General features: G+C 56.7%; 1 protein-coding gene across 1 annotated transcript in view; it reads right to left on the reverse strand.

Moving 5' to 3' along the window:
- Positions 1 to 16,842, reverse strand: part of SHROOM2 (shroom family member 2) — a 94,291-nt gene that overhangs the window by 17,288 nt on the left and 60,161 nt on the right. The window contains exons 3-7 of the mRNA XM_060182692.1: positions 13,398 to 13,526; positions 9,834 to 11,769; positions 6,523 to 6,612; positions 5,954 to 6,184; positions 5,052 to 5,162 (exon numbers count right to left, since the gene is read on the reverse strand). Coding sequence (XP_060038675.1) covers positions 5,052 to 5,162; positions 5,954 to 6,184; positions 6,523 to 6,612; positions 9,834 to 11,769; positions 13,398 to 13,526 — 2,497 coding nt within the window. The remainder of the gene's footprint in view (positions 1 to 5,051; positions 5,163 to 5,953; positions 6,185 to 6,522; positions 6,613 to 9,833; positions 11,770 to 13,397; positions 13,527 to 16,842) is intronic.

Genomic DNA, 16,842 nt, shown 5'->3' on the forward strand with positions numbered 1-16,842 from the left:
GAGAGAGAGAGAGAGAGAGAGAGAGAGATCGGGGCCCAGGGACAGTAGGTACACTACACAGGTCACATCAAACAGCAACCCCCTGCCTCCAAAAAGTCAAAAGGGAAGCTCACACCTGGTTGAGCACACATGTTACAGTGCACAAGAATCCAGGTTCAAGCCCTCTCCAGGTCCCCATCTGTGGGGGGAAAGCTTTCCGAGTGGTGAAGCAGTGTTACAGCTGTCTGTCTCTCTCAATTTCTGGCTGTCTCTAACCAAATAAATAAAGAAAAAATTTTTTTTTAAAGGCATGGGGTGTGGGTGGGGAGGAAGGGTGGCACAGTGATTAAGCAAAAAGACTTTCACGCCTGTTGCTCCGAGGTCCCCAGTTCAGTTCCTGGCACCACCGGTAAGGCAGAGCACAGCCCGGTGCAGCCTGGACCACTCTTTCTAGCAGCTGTAAGCATCTAGGTCAGCGTCACCCCTGCAAAGTGTCCCCCAAGGGCTCCGAGAGCGAGAGTATGCACAGGCGGTGTGTGATCAGAGGGCAGTCTGTAAGATAACGAACTGCTCCCCGGGGTGTGACAACAGCATCCAGAGGTCCCTCCGTCTACCACCCACGGAAATCCATGCCTGCAAGTGCCACGGAGCGTCCTGAGGGATCACGCTCTGCCAGGTCCTCTCTGGCAAGGAAAGGAAGTGCCAGCCCGAGGTCACTATGTGCCAGCCTCCAGCAGCCGCGGGTCCAGCACTGCCAGCCGGAGCTCTCTGGACGCCCGACTTTCACCTTCCAGCTACAGCGCCGCAGTACTGCCCTCGGAAATAGCAGCTTCCCTACATAGACACACACACCACACCCATGTGCCAAGCAAAGGCACCTTGTGCATTTACAGCCACCTCCCCAGGTAAGAACCTCTTTCCCTCATCGAAGCACTCAGGACTCCCAAAAGGCATGTGGGACTGGCACCGTCGGGAAGAAAGGACAAGCCCCCCACCCCACCCCACCCCCGCCACTGTCACAAAAACAGCAGAGGGAAGGCACAGTGTGGCCCCATTCTGTGGTTCCCAGGGTCCTCAAGGCAGTGACTCACAGTGGGTGTGGATTCTCCCGCAGGCCCCCCCCCTCCTGCCGCAGCCCCACACCTGCCTCACCTCACTGCTGTCCTCCCCTCCTCCGGCGTGGGGCTGACTCACGGTCTCCTCTCTGTGCGATCACTCCCTGCACCACGAGACGCCCCCTTCCTTGTCAGGGCAGATGAGAAAGGCAGGCCTCACCACAGAGCCCGTGTCCTCCTGCCAGCCTCCCCGCCGGGGATGGGGGGCACGGGGTCTGCAGCCCACCCTGGGGCTGGGCACCTTGGGCTGCCAGGCACCTCGGCAGCTGCCCAGGCGGGGGCTGCAGGAACCACGTGTCCCCCTGTGCGCGCAGGCGCGAGCCCGCAGACACCCCTGCACCCCGAATCCAGATCTGCAGCCTCCGACCAGAGCCGACTTTCATCCTCGAAGAACAATAAACCAGGAGGCTGTTTGCAGACCCCTGGCTGACTGCTGTGTGTAGGGGTTTCAGCTCCCAACCCTTCCTTTGTGCTCCTCTGTCAGCTGACGGCACACAGCTGCACTGGAAGGGGAGGGAGAGGAGGGAGGGGGTCGGGGCGAGCAGCCAGCCCCTTCCTGGCTGGCAAGCCCACCAGCCAAGCTGGGGTGCTTTCCTGCAGGGCTGCTGCAGCCCCCACAGCCCCCAGGGCGCCAGCCAGCAGCAAGGAGCACCGGCATTTCCAGCTTGTCCCAGGCAAGCTCAAGCAGGTTCCGGCCTGACTCCAGAGCCCCTGGCCGCCCCCTCCTCCCCCCCACCCAGGATTCCTGGATCTCTTATATACCAGGCAGGAATGCAGTCCCACCAAACAACTAGCCAAGTGTTTCCGGAAGTTTGGCTGTGTGCCCCCACCCCCCTCAGGGGCAGGGCGACCCTGCCCACCCTATCCCTCACTGCACAGTGGTCCTCATTCACAATCTCTGTTGCCCCTTCCCCCGCCCCCACACTGCAGCCGGCCCGCAGAAAGCCCCTTACCCCCCATACAGGGATCTCAATGCACCTCTATCCACCTCTTCAGAATTCACAGCTGGAACCCAACCCCCCCTCCCTTGCCTGACCTGAAGCACGGTGCTTGTGGCTACAAGATTATCAAGACCTCCGGGATATGGAGTCACAATGACTGCCAAGAGAGAGGGTAGAGGAGGGAGAGGAGAGACACCACAGCAAGGTGCAGGAGTACCTGGGCTGCCAGCTGTTAAGTGGTGTCAGGGACTGAGCTCGGGGTCTCACACATGCCCTGCATTCACTCTGCCTAGAAACGACACTCCAGGGTCCCCAATTTTTTTTTTTTATTTATTCCCTTTGTTGCCCTTGTTGTTTTATTGTTGTAGTTATTATTGTTGTTGTCACTGTTGGATAGGACAGAGAGAAATGGAGAGAGGAGGGGAAGACAGAGAGGAGGAGAGAAAGATAGACACCTGCAGACCTGCTTCACCGCCTGGGAAGCGACTCCCCTGCAGGTGGGGAGCCGGGGCTCGAACCGGGATCCTTATGCCGGTCCTTGTGCTTTGCGCCACCTGCACTTAACCTGCTGTGCTAAAGACCCAGGACTCCCCAAGGTCCCCAATTCTATCCCCAGCACCACCAGCAGCCAGAGCTCAGCAGGGCTCTGGGGAAATAATAATAATTCTGTAGACAGACTCTCCTGCCTGAGGCTCTGAGGTCCCAGGTTCCACCCTCAGCACCACCATCAGCTAGAGCTCTGGGGAAATAACAATAATTCTGTAAACAGACTCTCTTGCCTGAGGCTCTGAGGTCTCAAGTTCCATCCCCAACACCACCATCAGCCAGAGCTGTGCATGGCTCTGGTCTTTCATTAAAATGAAGGTTAGAAACAAAAGGAGCTTCCCGCCCCTCACACCCCCCCCCCCCCGGAGTGATTTGTCAGGAGACAGCATGTCCGTGATGCCTGGGCTTTCAACGGGGGTGCCCTCTCTCTGTGCATGTGTGTTTACTAGCGCAAGAGCTACGCATCTTAGAGGCATCTAAGATGCTCCAGGCTTCTCGGGGCACTCTCACTCTGCCAAGCAGATGAGGTGCTAGAACGCACAGGTGTGCATCGAGGCGCTGGAGACAGAGCCGGACACAGAGCGCCAGCAGTCCCTCAAAGCCAAAAAGGTGACGGCCTGAAGCAGTCCGGCCCTCCTGTGAGCCAGACGCACGCCATTTTCAGACACTCAGACACTTAAGAGTTCATAAGCTCGGGGTTCCAGTATCCCTAGGAGACTGAGGGAGGTGTGCGAACAGCGCCACAGAACCCCAGAACAGGCACCCACCCATTCGTTCAAGATGTTTCCTGAGCCCCCGTTTTTCCTTCCTGGCAAACATCTCCTGGCCACCAGCACAGCCTTGCCTCTGTGGGGTGTCTCTCCTCCACCTGAAGCCACCTGCTCTGGGTGAACCTTTGAACGCATCCCAACCATTTCCCCTTCTTCTTCTAGCGTTTGCCCTTCTTCCGTAGCCAGTCAACAGCGTCAGGTTGAGCCTGATGTCAAGTTTCGAGACCTCCTTTGAATCTGGAGAGGTGGCAGTCGTTGACTATGTGGGTCATAGTCTGTCTGGAGCCGCAGGGGCAGTTCGGGTCATCTCTGGCTCCCCAGCGATGGAACATAGCGGCACACCGGCCATGGCCTGTTCCATAGCGATTGAGGAGGGCCCAATCATAACGTGCTAGATCAAAGCCGGGTTGACGCTCGCAGGGGTCTGTGATGAGGTGTTTGTTCTTGACCTCAGCTGACACTGTAGTAAACATGATCTACAGGACACACAGGACTCCCATAGCTGGGGCTCCTGCCTTGCAAGACACACAGCAGACCGTGTGCTTACACAGCACAGGGCTGCCACGGTGCTGTCAGGAGGCTGGAACGGCTTGGCTGGGACTGAACTGTTTCTCTGAGGCCCCGGGCACCACAGCGCACTTCTCCATGGCCTCTGGGAAACCGCAGAAGACTCGTAGCTTTCTCCACCGGGCTCGGGCAAGGGCCCCTGGCCTGCTGGGTGGACTTGGAACCTAGTGGGCAGTCAGATAACGCTCAGTGAGGAAGGGACAGACAGGGCTGCTGGGAGGCAGCTGCCTGGGGTGTCTCCCAGATAGAAAACACACCCCCAGCTTTGCCAGGCAGGATAAATCCTCACTGGGAACAAGGCTTTGTACTCTCAACTTTTGAAGACATTTGAGAGGCATCAGAGAAGGCCCTCACAGAACTCTGTTCTATTCCCATCTCAAACTCCAAACCTTCATTGATTAAGGCCAGCTGCAAAGTGGAGTCTATGGGAAATGAACTTTTAAAAAATATTTATTTATTTTCCCTTTTGTTGCCCCTTTTGTGTTTTTGTTGTTGTTGTTATTATTGTTGTTACTGATATCTGTCGTTGTTGGATAGGACAGAGAGAAACGGAGAAAGATGGGGAAGACAGAGAGGGGGAGAGAAAGACAGACACCTGCAGACCTGCTTCACCGCCTGGGAAGCGACTCCCCTGCAGGTGGGGAGCCGGGGGCTCGAACCAGGATCCTTATGCTGGTCCTTGTGCTTTACGCCATGTGTGCTTAACCCGCTGTGCTACCGCCTAACTCCCATGAACTTTTGAAATTATATTTATTTGATAGAGATATCCATAAATCAAGAAGGGGAATATATATATAGACACACATACATATAGACAGAGAGACACCTGCAGCTTCACCACTCATGAAGCTTTCCCCTTGCAGGTGGGGACCAGGGGCTTGAACCTGGGTCTTTGCACATGACATGTGTGATCAACTGGGTGGGCCACTGGCCAGCCCCTTTTATGATTTTTTTAAAGTCATTTGCCTTTTTAAAAAAAGGTTTATTTCAGAGGAGAGGAGAAGAGAGAGAGGAGAGAGAGGAGAAGAGAGGAGAGGAGAAAGGAGGGGAGGAAGGGGAGGGGAGGGGAGGGGAGGGGAGGGGAGGCCAGAATAACACCGAGCTGCAGGTATAAGCTGAGATGGAGCACAGGCCTTGATGGGGGAAGCCCTGTACTCGCTGTGGAGTGAGCTCTGACTGTCGGGCAGGGCGGCACTTCCCTCGCAAGCAAAGGCGACAGGCCTCAGTAAGACCGGCTTCTCAGGCTGGACGGCACAATTCTGCAAAGTGCTGACGGCTTCCTTCAGGAAAGGTCCCTCGCCCAGCTTTTTCGCCCAAGCTTCACCACTGCTTCGAACGCACACTTGTCGGTTCTGAAAATTGCTAGGTTAGGAGCTCCCAAGCAGAAAGCTTCTGGAATTAATTTCTTCGGATTGGCTCGGCTGGCTGCTGGCAGACAAGGCCGTGAAGGAGGAGGCAGGCGTAGGGCCCCACCCCTTGACCTCGATGCTCTTGGCAGCCACTGGCTTACACACACACACACACACACACACACACACACACACACACACACACACACCCCTGTGGTTGCTGCATTCTAGCAGGCACTGAGTCTTCTGTGGAATCAATGAGTGCCCACGGCCCGTGTGAAAGCAGAGGCAGGGAGGGCCAGGCAGTGACACACCTCGTTAAGTGCACACGCTACAGTGCGCAAGGATCCAGGTTCAAGCCCTTGGTCCCCACCTGCAGGGGGGGGAAGCTTCACAAGTGGTGAAGCAGGGCTGCAGGTATGTCTCTGTCTCTCCCGCCTCAATTTCTCTCGGTCTCTATCCAATAACAAATCAATCAAGGATCTCCAGCTGTGCAAGCAGAGGCAGGGAGTACAGACAAGGGGGGCAGCCATACCCCTCCCCAGAGCCGCTCAGATGCACGGCGTGGCAGGGGGCTTTGCAATCAAGAGTGGACGGCGGCTTGTCCATGCTGTGCCAAGTCCACAGCCAGAATGCTGGGGGGTGGTGGTGGCACAGATGGCTGGGCCCTGTAGGCGTGTGCCCACCAGCCTCCCTGGGCTGGCCAGACGGTTCAGGAATGCCAGCAGCTTCCCACTCTCGCATACGCGGAATGCCACCTCCCACCCGCAATGCCACCAAACCAGCCTCTCGTCTTGGGCTCCCCGGTACAGAGCCTGGGAAACATAAGAGCTGCAGACCGCCAGTAGCTTGGGGCACCGGTACCCTGAACCCCAAGGCGGGCCTGGGCTTGGAGTGACGGCAATCACAGCGGCTTCCTAACGGAGAGGCGAGGGCAGGGCTCCAACCTATGTCAGCCTGGTTTCAAAGGAGCCAGAGCTGACTCCCCGCCGTCTCCTTGTGGCAGAAGGCGGAGGGAGCCCACATCTATCACTGGCTTCACGTCGGAGCAGTCCTACAACGCAGGCTACCCCTTCACGGCTCTCTCTGTCACCCTGTCTTGCTGGTGGCCCAGGACTGTGGACAAAGACCACTGCACTGCCCTGGGGTGTGGTCCCAGAGCAGAAGTCCGCGTCCACACCACCCAGGCTGTGAGCCACCAAAGAGCCGTTCGTCCCACGCAGCCTGCTCTGCACCCCCCGCCCCAGTCCACCTACCGGGCCTCAGGGCGTCCGTCCTCGGGCTGGAATGTGCCGGTAAGCTGGCCGGGGTCCTCCACTTGACACTGAGCCTCCACGGATGTGTCCTGCCGAGGGCAGCACAGAGACAGCTAGTCACCCAGTGCCTGCCAAACGCCGCCTATCATTATGAACCCCTCACTGTGGGCCGGGCCGGCAGCCGGGCTACAAAGGCCATGACTCAGCCTCTAGTCTGCACACACTCCCCTCCTGCACTGGCCACCCAACGGCCCGCCCAACTGGCACCCTCTGGGCAGGATGCCACTCTCCTGCAGCCCAGGACCCCGACTCTGCTTGTCCCTAACTGGGTGAGCCTGGCCCTCATTAGCTAGAAACAATGAGGAACCAAGACATAAGGGGAGAAGAAAGAGAGGGAGAGACAGAGAGGCACCTGCAGCCCTGCTTCACTGCTTGTGAAATTTTCCCCCTGAAGGTGGGGTCTGGGGGTTTGCCTCTGTGGGGTGTCTGTCCTCCACCTAAAGCCACCTGCTCCGGGCACAGGGAACCGTTGAACGCATCCCAACGATTTCCCCTTACACTCTAGTAAACATGATCTACAGGACACGCAGGGCTCCCACAGCCGGAGCTCCCGCCTTGTAAGACACACAGCAGACCGCGTGCTTATACAGCACAGGGCTGCCATGGTGCTGTCAGGAGACTGCAACGGCTTCGCTGGGACTGAACCACCCACTCAAATGGGTGCCTCCCTCCCTAGTGGATTTTTTTTTTTTTTTTAAATCAGAGCACTGCTTATCTCTGGCTTATGGGATTGAATCTAGGACTTTGGAGTCTCAGGAATGAGTCTTTTTGCATAACCATCATGCTATCTCCACCACCCCCTAGACTTTAAAAAATATATATTGTGGGGAGTTGGGCGGTAGTGCTGCGGGTTAAGTGCACGGAGCGCAAAGTGCAAGGACTGGAATAAGGATCCTGGTTCGAGCCCCCGGCTCCCCACCTGCAGGGAAGTCGCTTCACAGGCAGTGAAGCAGGGCTGCAGGTGTCTATCTTTCTCTCCCCCCGTCTTCCCCTTCTCTCCATTTCTCTCTGTCCTATACAACGACGATAACATCAATAACAACAATAATAGCTACAACAATAAAAAAAACATGGGCAACAAAAGGGAATAAATAAATAAATAAAATATATTGTGGGAGTTGGGTGGTAGCACAGCGGGTTAAGCACAGGTGGCACAAAGCGCAAGGACCAGCATAAGGATCCTGGTTCGAGCCCCCGGCTCCCCACCTGCAGGGAGGTCCCCTCACAGGCAATGAAGCAGGTCTGCAGGTGTCTACCTTTCTCTCTCCCTCTCTGTCTTCCCCTCCTCTCTCCATTTCTCTCTGTGCTATCCAACGACGATGACATCAATGACAACAACAATAATAACCACAACAAAAAACAAGGGCAACAAAAAGGGAAAATAAATAAATAGTTTCAAAAAATCAGACCTCAAATAAATTTAGATAAAATAAGCAGTCAATATGAACAGCTTTCAAAAAAGTATTACAGATGGTGTTCCCAACTAAACACTAAACACACACATCACAATGCCCAAGGACCTAGGTTCAAGCTCCCAGTCCCCACCTGCAGGGGGGTCCCTTCACAGGTGGTGAAGCAGGTCTGCAGGTGTCTATCTTTCTCTCTCCCTCTCTGTCTTCCCCTCCTCTCCCCATTTCTCTCTGTCCTACCCAACAACGACAACATCAATAACAACAACAATAAAACTGCAAGGGCAACAAAAGGGAGTAAATAAATATTTATAAAAAATATTATATTTGTTTGTTTATTAGATAGAGACAGAAAAATCAGGAGGGTAGGAAGAAAGAAGGAGAGAGGGGAGGGGGGATACCAGAGCCCTGCTGAGCTCTGGCTAATGGGGATGCTTGGGATTGAACCTGGGACCTCAGAGCACCAGGCATGGAAGTCTTTTGCAGAATCACTTTGCCATCTCCCCAGCTCATTTTTCAACCTACAGGCGGGGAAGCTTCACAAGCAGTGAAGCAGGGTTGCAGATGTCTTTCTTTCTCCCCCTGTGGCTTTCCTTCCTTTCTCTCTGTATTACATAAATAAATACATAAACATTTAAAAAATAATTTAAAAAAATGAAAAAGGACAATGCGGGGGGGGAGTAAGTAGCTCCTGAATGGTGAAGCAACGTGGTCTTTCTTCCTCTCCCCCTTTCCGTCTCTATTTCGGTCTGTATACAAAAGAAACAAATATTTTTTTTAAACATTTTATTTATTTATTTATTTTCCCTTTTGTTGTCCTCGTTGTTTAACATTATTGTGGTTATTGATGTTGTTGTTGTTGGATAGGACAGAGAAAAATGGAGAGAGGAGGAGAAGACAGAGAGGTGGAGAGAAAGACAGACACCTGCAGACCTGCTTCACCGCTTGTGAAGTGACTCCTCTGCAGGTGGGGTGCCGGGGGCTCGAACCGGGATCCTTTAGCCAGTCCTTGAGCTTTGCGCCACGTGTGCTTAACCCGCTGCTCCACCGCCCAGCTCCCTCAAATATTTATTTTTTAAAAATTTCAATAGCTACGGGCTGGGTGGTGGTACACCTGGTAAACCACACACGTTACAGGGCACAAGGACCTGGGTTCAAGCCCCTGCTCCCCACCTGCAGGAGGAAGCTTCAAGAGTAGTGAGGCAGGACTGCCAAGTGTCTTTGTCTCTCTCAGTATCTCCCCTTCCTCTCTCAATTTCTCTTTCTTTCTTTTTCTTTTTTTTTGTCTCCAGGGTTACCGCTGGGGCTCGGTGCTGGCACTATGAACCCACTACTTCTGGCGGCCATTCTTTTTTACATTTTATTGGCTAGGACAGAGAGAAACTGAAAGGAGATGGGAGACAGAGAGGGAGACAGAGAGAGACACCTGCAGACCTGCTTCGCCACTTGTGAAGCGCCCACCCTGCAGGTGGGGAGCAGGGCCTCGAACTTGGATCCTTGTGCAGGTCCTTGCTCTTAGAACTATGTGTGCTTAACTGCCTGCTTCCCTCCTCAATTTATCTCTGCCTCTATCTGCAGTGCCCCCCTGCCACCCCTATTCCGTGGCAGGTAGGAAGGGGAGGCAGCTACTAGCGCAAGGTCAGTAGAAGCTGATGACAGCAAGAAGTGGCCCTGAAGACAGGCTCCCGGGACTGTCACAAAGGTTCTGTCCCTCAGCGCCCGTCCGACAGCTGCACTAGGCATACCCCCTGGGTGCGGGTGTCGGGCGGGCCACCTGCCGGGGAGGGCGGTGCTGAGAGGGGCCGGGGTGCCTGGCGGGGGCTGCAGGTGGCGGTACTCACCTGGGCGTGCAGGTCGGTGGACGGGGACGAACGGGACCTCTCGTGTAAGTACCTCGGCCTCTCCTGGGCGTCCAGGCCCGGGTCCAGTATGTCGTCTGCAGAGTGGTACCGCCCAGCGGCCCTGCCTTCCGGAGCTCTCCTGGGATCCCGCCACGAGGCCTGGTACTCAGCGAAAGTGCCCAGTCTGCAGTGCTGGCCGTGGCCGCGGCCGCCGGGCCCGTCCTCGGCGAAGCAGGTGGATCGGGCTTGGCCGTGGGCCCAGGGGTCCGTCCCGTCGGGTCCGGCCTGCCGCGGTTTGTCCACCAACCCCCTGGGCGCCTGCCGCGGCGGCCTCGGCCGTCGGGGGGCGGCCCTGCTGGTCTCCTCGAAGAACTTCCACCTGTCGGCAAACGTGCCCAGGCCGTCCTCCTCCGGGGCGTCGTGTTGCGGGTGGGTCTGGGGGTGCGCGGGCCCCGGGAGCCCCACCTCGTGCATCTTCTCGGGCTCCGAGTAGGACCGTAGCTTCTGCTCAGCGGTGAAGCGTCTGCGGCCTCTCACACGGGGCACGAGCGGCGCGGGGGCCCCGGCCAGGACGACCTCCCTGCGGCGGGGCACGGCGCCTGGGGCGCCCGGGTCCAGGTCCCGGCGGCGGAAGGAGGTGGCCCTGAGGACTCGCGCCTGGGCCTCCTGCAGGTGGTCCTTGTAGCTGGCGCCCGGGGAGGCAGCCTGGGGCGGCGGGACGGCCCAAGGGGTGGTGTCGGGCTCGGGGTCCGAGGCCAGGGAGGCGCTGCTCCTGCTTTTCTGCAGCCGGGCCCGCCGCTGCTGCACCTCCTGGCGTAAGGTGGTCGCAAAGCGGTCGCTGCGTCTCCCCGGCTTGTCCTGCAGCCCCGGGGGCCTGTCTGCGCCTCTCGGGGGGCCCTGGTCCAGCCGCCCCCGACCCTCCTGAGCCAACAGGTGCAGCAGGGGTGTCCTCTGTGGGCAGATGCAGGCACCCTGTGCGTCCAGGGCCCGGTCGCCCTCTCCCCCGAGGCCCTCGGCTCCCGGGGGGGCCCCTGGAGGCCGCTCAGGGGGGTCCTGGCGCTGTGAGGAGACGGGGCACCCGGCAGGGCTCGGGGGCCCCTGTGGGCAAGGCCTCCGGGACGCACAGTGGGCATCGCCCTGCAGTCCGGCGTCCGGCCTCTGCTCTGCGGCACCCTGCCCCCTGATCCAGGGGGGGCTGCCTTCCCGGGGGAGGTCGCCGCAGGGGGTGGCCCGGGCAGCGGTCTCCCAGGGGCCCTGGTCACCAGGTTGGCGCTGGTGCTGCGCGTTCAAACCGGGCAGCGAGGCCCCGGGCACGGAGGACGGCCAGCGTGGGGACTCGGGTGCCTCTGGCCTCCGGGGAGCCCTGTGCTGGACTGGACCCGTTTCTGTGTTCAGGGGCTCACAGGGCGGGGTGCTGCGCTCCCTGTCGCGGGGCCGAGTGGCTGCGAAGCTGTCACTACGCTGGGGCGGCGGGGGCGGCGGGGGCGACGCGGGGGCTCGCTTCCTATCCGGCACGTGCCACACGGGCCCCAGGCTGGCGCGGGCCGGGGCGGGCAGCTGTGGCTCGGGGCTGGCGTCCGCGGGGGGCCGGGGGTGCCCACCGCCCAGCCGCCGCTCCTCGGGGCTGGGCCTGCCGCCGTCCCACAGGCCCAGCCTGCAGAGGAGGCTGTCGGTGGACGAGGCGTCGGCCCCGGGCAGGCTGAGGTCCGGCGTGCCCGAGCTGGCAGAGAAGGAGCCGTAGGCAGAGTCGCGCTTGCCCGGGACGCCCAGCCGGTCGATGCTGCCGCTGGACTTGGCCGCCGACAGGCGCCCCGGGGCCGGGCCAGGAGGGCACAGCTGATCCAGGCTGTCTACGCTGCCCAGAGAGCTGAAGTGGTCAGAGGCACACTGCAGACCGGGCGGCTCCCAGGGGCCCAACAGGTCCTGGGAGGACGAGCTGGGTGGGGGGACAGCACAGGGCATGGAGCTTCAGACGGGGCATGGCACAGGCCAGTGGCACAGAGGGCGGCCACCTCACACAGGGGCCTGGAGGCCCAGGAGCCCTTCCCACTGCTGCTAGCTCCCTCAGCACCATTGACAGTGTGTGTGTGTATGTCGGGGGGGGTGTTCCATGGGTGTTGGCCCGCAGTGCTGTGATCTCTCTCTCTCTCTCCATTTCTCTCTCTCTCTCTCTCTCTCTCTCTCTCTCTCTCTCCCTCTCTCCCTCCCCAGGGTTTTGGCACTGTTGTGAATGCACAAGGCCCAGCCTTCATTCTCTGCTAATGCATCAAAAGAAACTGAGGGTTAGGTGGTGGCCCACCCAATTCAACACACACAGCTCCACGTGCAAGGACCTGGGCTTAAACCCTTGCTCCCCACCTGCAAGGGGAACGCTCCAAGAGCAGTGAAGCAGGTCTGCAGGTGTCTCTCTGTCTCTCGCCCTCTCTAGCTCCCTCTCCCCTCTTCAATTTCTCTTTGTCCTATCAAAGAAAATAGAAAAAGGAAAGGAAAAAAAAAAAGGGGGGGATGGCTACCAGGGGTAGATTTGTAGTGTTGGCACTGAGCCCCAGCAATAACCCTGGTGGCAGTTTAAAAAAAAGAAAAAAGAGAAAGAAACCAGCAAGTTAACTTATAGCAAGGCATTTCAAGAGTAGATTAAAAGGCCCCTGTTTCATATCAATTGAGAGTCTGTGGTTTATCAAAACACACTGTAACTTGGACTCACCTGCATATCAGATGTCAGGCTTAATAAAATTAAAAAAAAAAAAAACTAGTATAGTCATGGGCCCGTTGGAATATAACTAAAATAGGCTTACTAACGATCTACAAAACAGAGACCCCCCCCCCCCCAATCTTCATCTCTGCACTACTCCAGCCTTTGGGTTCATGATTAGTCAACAATTTGTTTGGCTTTGTATGTTAACTCTCTTTTCAGCCACCAGGTTCCAGATGCTACCATGATGCCGACCAGACTTCCCTGGAAAGACAATCCCACCAATGTGTCCTGGAGCTCCGCTTCCCCAGACCCCTGCCCCACTAGGGAAAGAGAGAGACAGGCTGGGAGTATGGATCCACCTGTCAACACCCATGTTCAGCAGAGAAGCAATTACAGAAGCCAGACCTTCCACCTTCTGCATCCCACAATGACCTTGGGTCCATACTCCCAGAGGGATCAAGAATAGGAAAGCTGTCAGGGGAGGGGATGGGATATGGAGTTCTGGTGGCGAGAACTGTGTGGAGATGAACCCCTCTAATCCTATGTTTTTTTCAGTGCTTTCCTTTGCATGTTTGAGAACATCCCCTAGCAGGGCAGCCACAGAGAAGCTTCTGAGAGGGTGGCGTTCACCCCAGACACACCCATGAACACACACACAGAACAGGGCCTAGGGAGAACAAGGTCCCCGGCCCCCCCTCCTCAGCCCCCCAGCCACAGCGATGTTCTGGGTTCTCATGCCTCAAGAAAGCCTGGCTTTCGGAGCCGGCACTTCTGTCCCCGAGTGCTGGGCCCCTGCTCACTGATGGAAGGTGAGACTGGCCTGTCCTCGGCAGAAGGGCAGGGTCCTGCCCTATGGCGAGCACACCTACCTGGCATAGTGCTGGCTGTACCATGAGGGGCTGGCACTGGCGGGGAAGGGCACCGCTGGAGGCTCTTGGTGGCTGTCACAGAACTTGGTGGCGTGCCAAGAGTGAGGTCTCCAATTCAGCTCATCCTTCCTGCAAAAGATGGCAGACGGCTTGGGGGCCTGCAGACAGAGGACTGAGCTCAGTCACTCCCATCTGCCTGACTGAGGGTGTACCTAGCTTTCTGTGAAACTGGGCTGCACTGTTCTCCGCCTTTATCAGTGTGGAACTTACCAGAATGCAGGGGGTGAGGGGGTCATGCTCCCTACATGGGAGCTGGTCCCTTACTCTTCTAGGCCTGTCTCAAAGGTTCTGCCTTACTCCTCTCTCCTGGGGGACACACAGGACTGCAGGACGCTCAGAGAACTGGAGGCACACACCATACAGATGGCTTCTGTCCATTTGCTCTCTCTTTTGCCTCCAGGGCCATTGCTGGGGCTCAGCGCCTGTACTATGAATCAATCCACTGCTCCTGGATGCCATCTTTTCCCATTTTTTTGCCCTTATTGTTGTCATTACTATTGCCATTATTGTTGTTGTTGGACAGGACAGAGAGCCATCGAGAGAGATCGGGGGACAGAGTGGGGAGAGAAAGACAGACACCTGCAGACCTGCTTCACCACCTGTGAAGCGACTCTCCTGCAAGTGAGGAGCCGGGGGCTCGAACCACGATCCTTACGCCGGTCCTTGTGCTTTGCGCCACGTGTGCTTAACCCACTGCGCTACCACCTGACTCCCTCCATTCACTCTATTTTACTTGATAGGAGGGTTGCACTGGATGGACCTTCTCGTGGTGCATCCCGTGAGTACTCATTTATTGGGGAAACTGACGATCCTTCCTAGCCGACGGAATCCACATGGATCCCAGTCACTTTCAAAGCCAGCAACAAGCAGACATCAGGCTCAACCTGACGCTATTGACTGGCTACGGAAGAAGGGCAAACGCTAGAAGAACTTGATAGGACAGATAGAAATTGAAAGGGAGGGAAGACGGAAAGGGGGAGCGAGAGGGCCCCTTGGAACCTGCCTAAAATAGACTTTCTATTTTCCACATGAAGACCCCTAATTCCATCTGCTCTATTTTTTTTTTTTTTTTTTTTTTTGCCTCCAGGGTTATTGCTGGGGCTTGGTGCCTGCACTATGAACCCACTGCTCCTGGAGGCCATTTTGTCCCCCACTTTGTTGCCCTTATTTTTATTGTTGCCATTGATGTTGTTGTTGGAAAGGACAGAGAGAAATTGAGAGGGGAGACAGAGACGGGGAGAGAAAGATACACATCTGCAGACCTGCTTCACCGTTTGTGAAGTGACCCCCTGCTGGTGGGGAGCTAGGGGTTCGAACCAGGATCCTTATGCTGGTCCTTGCTCTTTGCACCACGTGTGCTTAACCTGCCGAGCTACTGCCCAACCCCCGTTAATCATTTTTAAATGACTAAAAAAAAATTTTTTTTTTTTTAAAAAAAAGGAGCGAGAGAGAGTCCGCAGCCCTGCCTCACCACTTGTGAAGCTTCCTCCCTGCAGGTGGGGACTGAGAGCTTGAACCTGGGTCTTTGTGCGTGGCAACGCATGCACTTAACCAGATACACCACCACCCAGCTGCTTATAATTACTCTCTTCACTACGCAGAACGAGGTCTCATGGGCAAAGGCAACCAGCAGACCAACATTCCTGGGCAAAGCCCAGCTTGCATCTGAGTCCACTGAGGCACCAGGTTTCCTACTCGGGGCAGGCTGAACCTTCCTGGCCCTTCTGTCAGCCACAGCTACAGCTGCCCAGGTGTGCGAGGTGCACCCACCCAGAGACTCTTGCAGACAGGGAGCTGACCCAGCCAGGCCTCCTGGATCCCTGCAGCCAAACACAGACTTTACCTCATGGAGTTCCTCAGCATCCTCGAGAGGAAGGTCCTGGCCCTGTGAATGTCATTTCCAGGAGGCCTTTGCTTCTCCTGCCTTACACTTTCCCTGGCTTCCTGCATTTTCCTTTGCCAAGGAAACTAACTAGAGCGGATGGACACTGGAGGCAAAGAGAGAAACAGGAGGCTGGAGAAAGCGGACGAGCTCCTCTGTGGCTGGAGTGACCTGTGTAAGCTCTGCGAGCAGAGGAAACATCCCCCCTCCTTTTCAAAAGGCAGAGCAGGTGAGAAGGCCTCAAGAAGACAGTGGACAGCAACACAGCACGAAAGGCTGCACCTGCAGATAAGGTCAGGCTGAGATTCCCAGCGCAGCTGACATACTCGGGGAGGGGGCAGGCTGGCTGGCTTCTCTGGCTGCCAGAAATAGCAAGGCCAGTGCTGAGAATACAGAGGACGTCTGGCAACAGCTGTGAGCTGGGGAGCCCTGGGAATGGGGAGCCTGGCACCCACCTTGAGCTCACCAGTCTGTTGCTCCCCAGGCTCTGTCTGTCAAGGCCCCTGGGGGGAGGGGGGGGACAAAAGCGACAAGAGCAGTGGAACCAGCCCACACCTGCAGGACGGTGTCACTCCTTCCCTCACATTTGAGCCACCTGCCTCTAAAATCATGGGACCACAAAGAGCACCAACCAGGTGTGGGGACCACCTGTCCTCAGGGCTGTCTATGGAGAACACCCAGGGAGGCACAGCCCAGAAGATCTGAATGGGAAGGTGGTCTGGGTGTAGGAGCGGGAACACTAGGAGGGAGTAGACAGAGGAGCCTCAGGTCCAAAATTCTCCGGAGTCCCACTCCAAAGGTTCAAGGGGAGGTGGGCAGAGCTCATTGCAACCTCTGCAGGCCTGGGCCCCAGGCACAGAAAGGACTGCTCTGCACAGCTCAGTCAAGAGGCCAGCAAGGCCACACTGTGGACAGGACACGTGGGCAAGGAGGCTGGAAGGAAATTCGGTGATCACCGTGGGAACCGAGTTCAGAAAGTCTGGGGACACAGCACAGTGGTTCTGCAAAAGACTCTCCTGTCTGAGGCTCCAAGGTCCCAGGTTCAATACTCAGCACCACCATCAGCCAGAGCTAAGCAGGGCTCTGGTCTTTCTCTCTGTGTTGGGCATTACGCCCTGCTCCATAGTTGATGCTGTGGTCTATTTACATAATCATTGTTTTCTTATCTCCACCCCTCTCCTAGCCATTTCCGTTTCCGACCTGCCACTTCCTCTTCAAAAGATACAAAGGCGTTTTCTCTGATCAATAAAGACTCATTGCGTTCCTGCTCAGCCACGAGTTCCTGGTTCCTCTCCCGCATCGCTGAGTGAGCAGCAGCCCAGGTTGGCTCCGGTCGAGTTCTCTCCAACCCAGAGAGCACGTGCCCGGGAAGAAACACCCTCACGCTAGCCTGGCATCCCTGCATCTCTCTCTCTCTCTCTCTCTTTAAAATAAAATAAATAACATGTTTAAAAACAAAAAAAATAGGGAGTCGGGCTGTAGCGCAGCGGGTTAAGCGCAGGT

Source organism: Erinaceus europaeus, chromosome X (genome assembly GCF_950295315.1).
Source record: "Erinaceus europaeus chromosome X, mEriEur2.1, whole genome shotgun sequence".
NCBI classification, from domain to species: Eukaryota; Metazoa; Chordata; class Mammalia; order Eulipotyphla; family Erinaceidae; genus Erinaceus; species Erinaceus europaeus.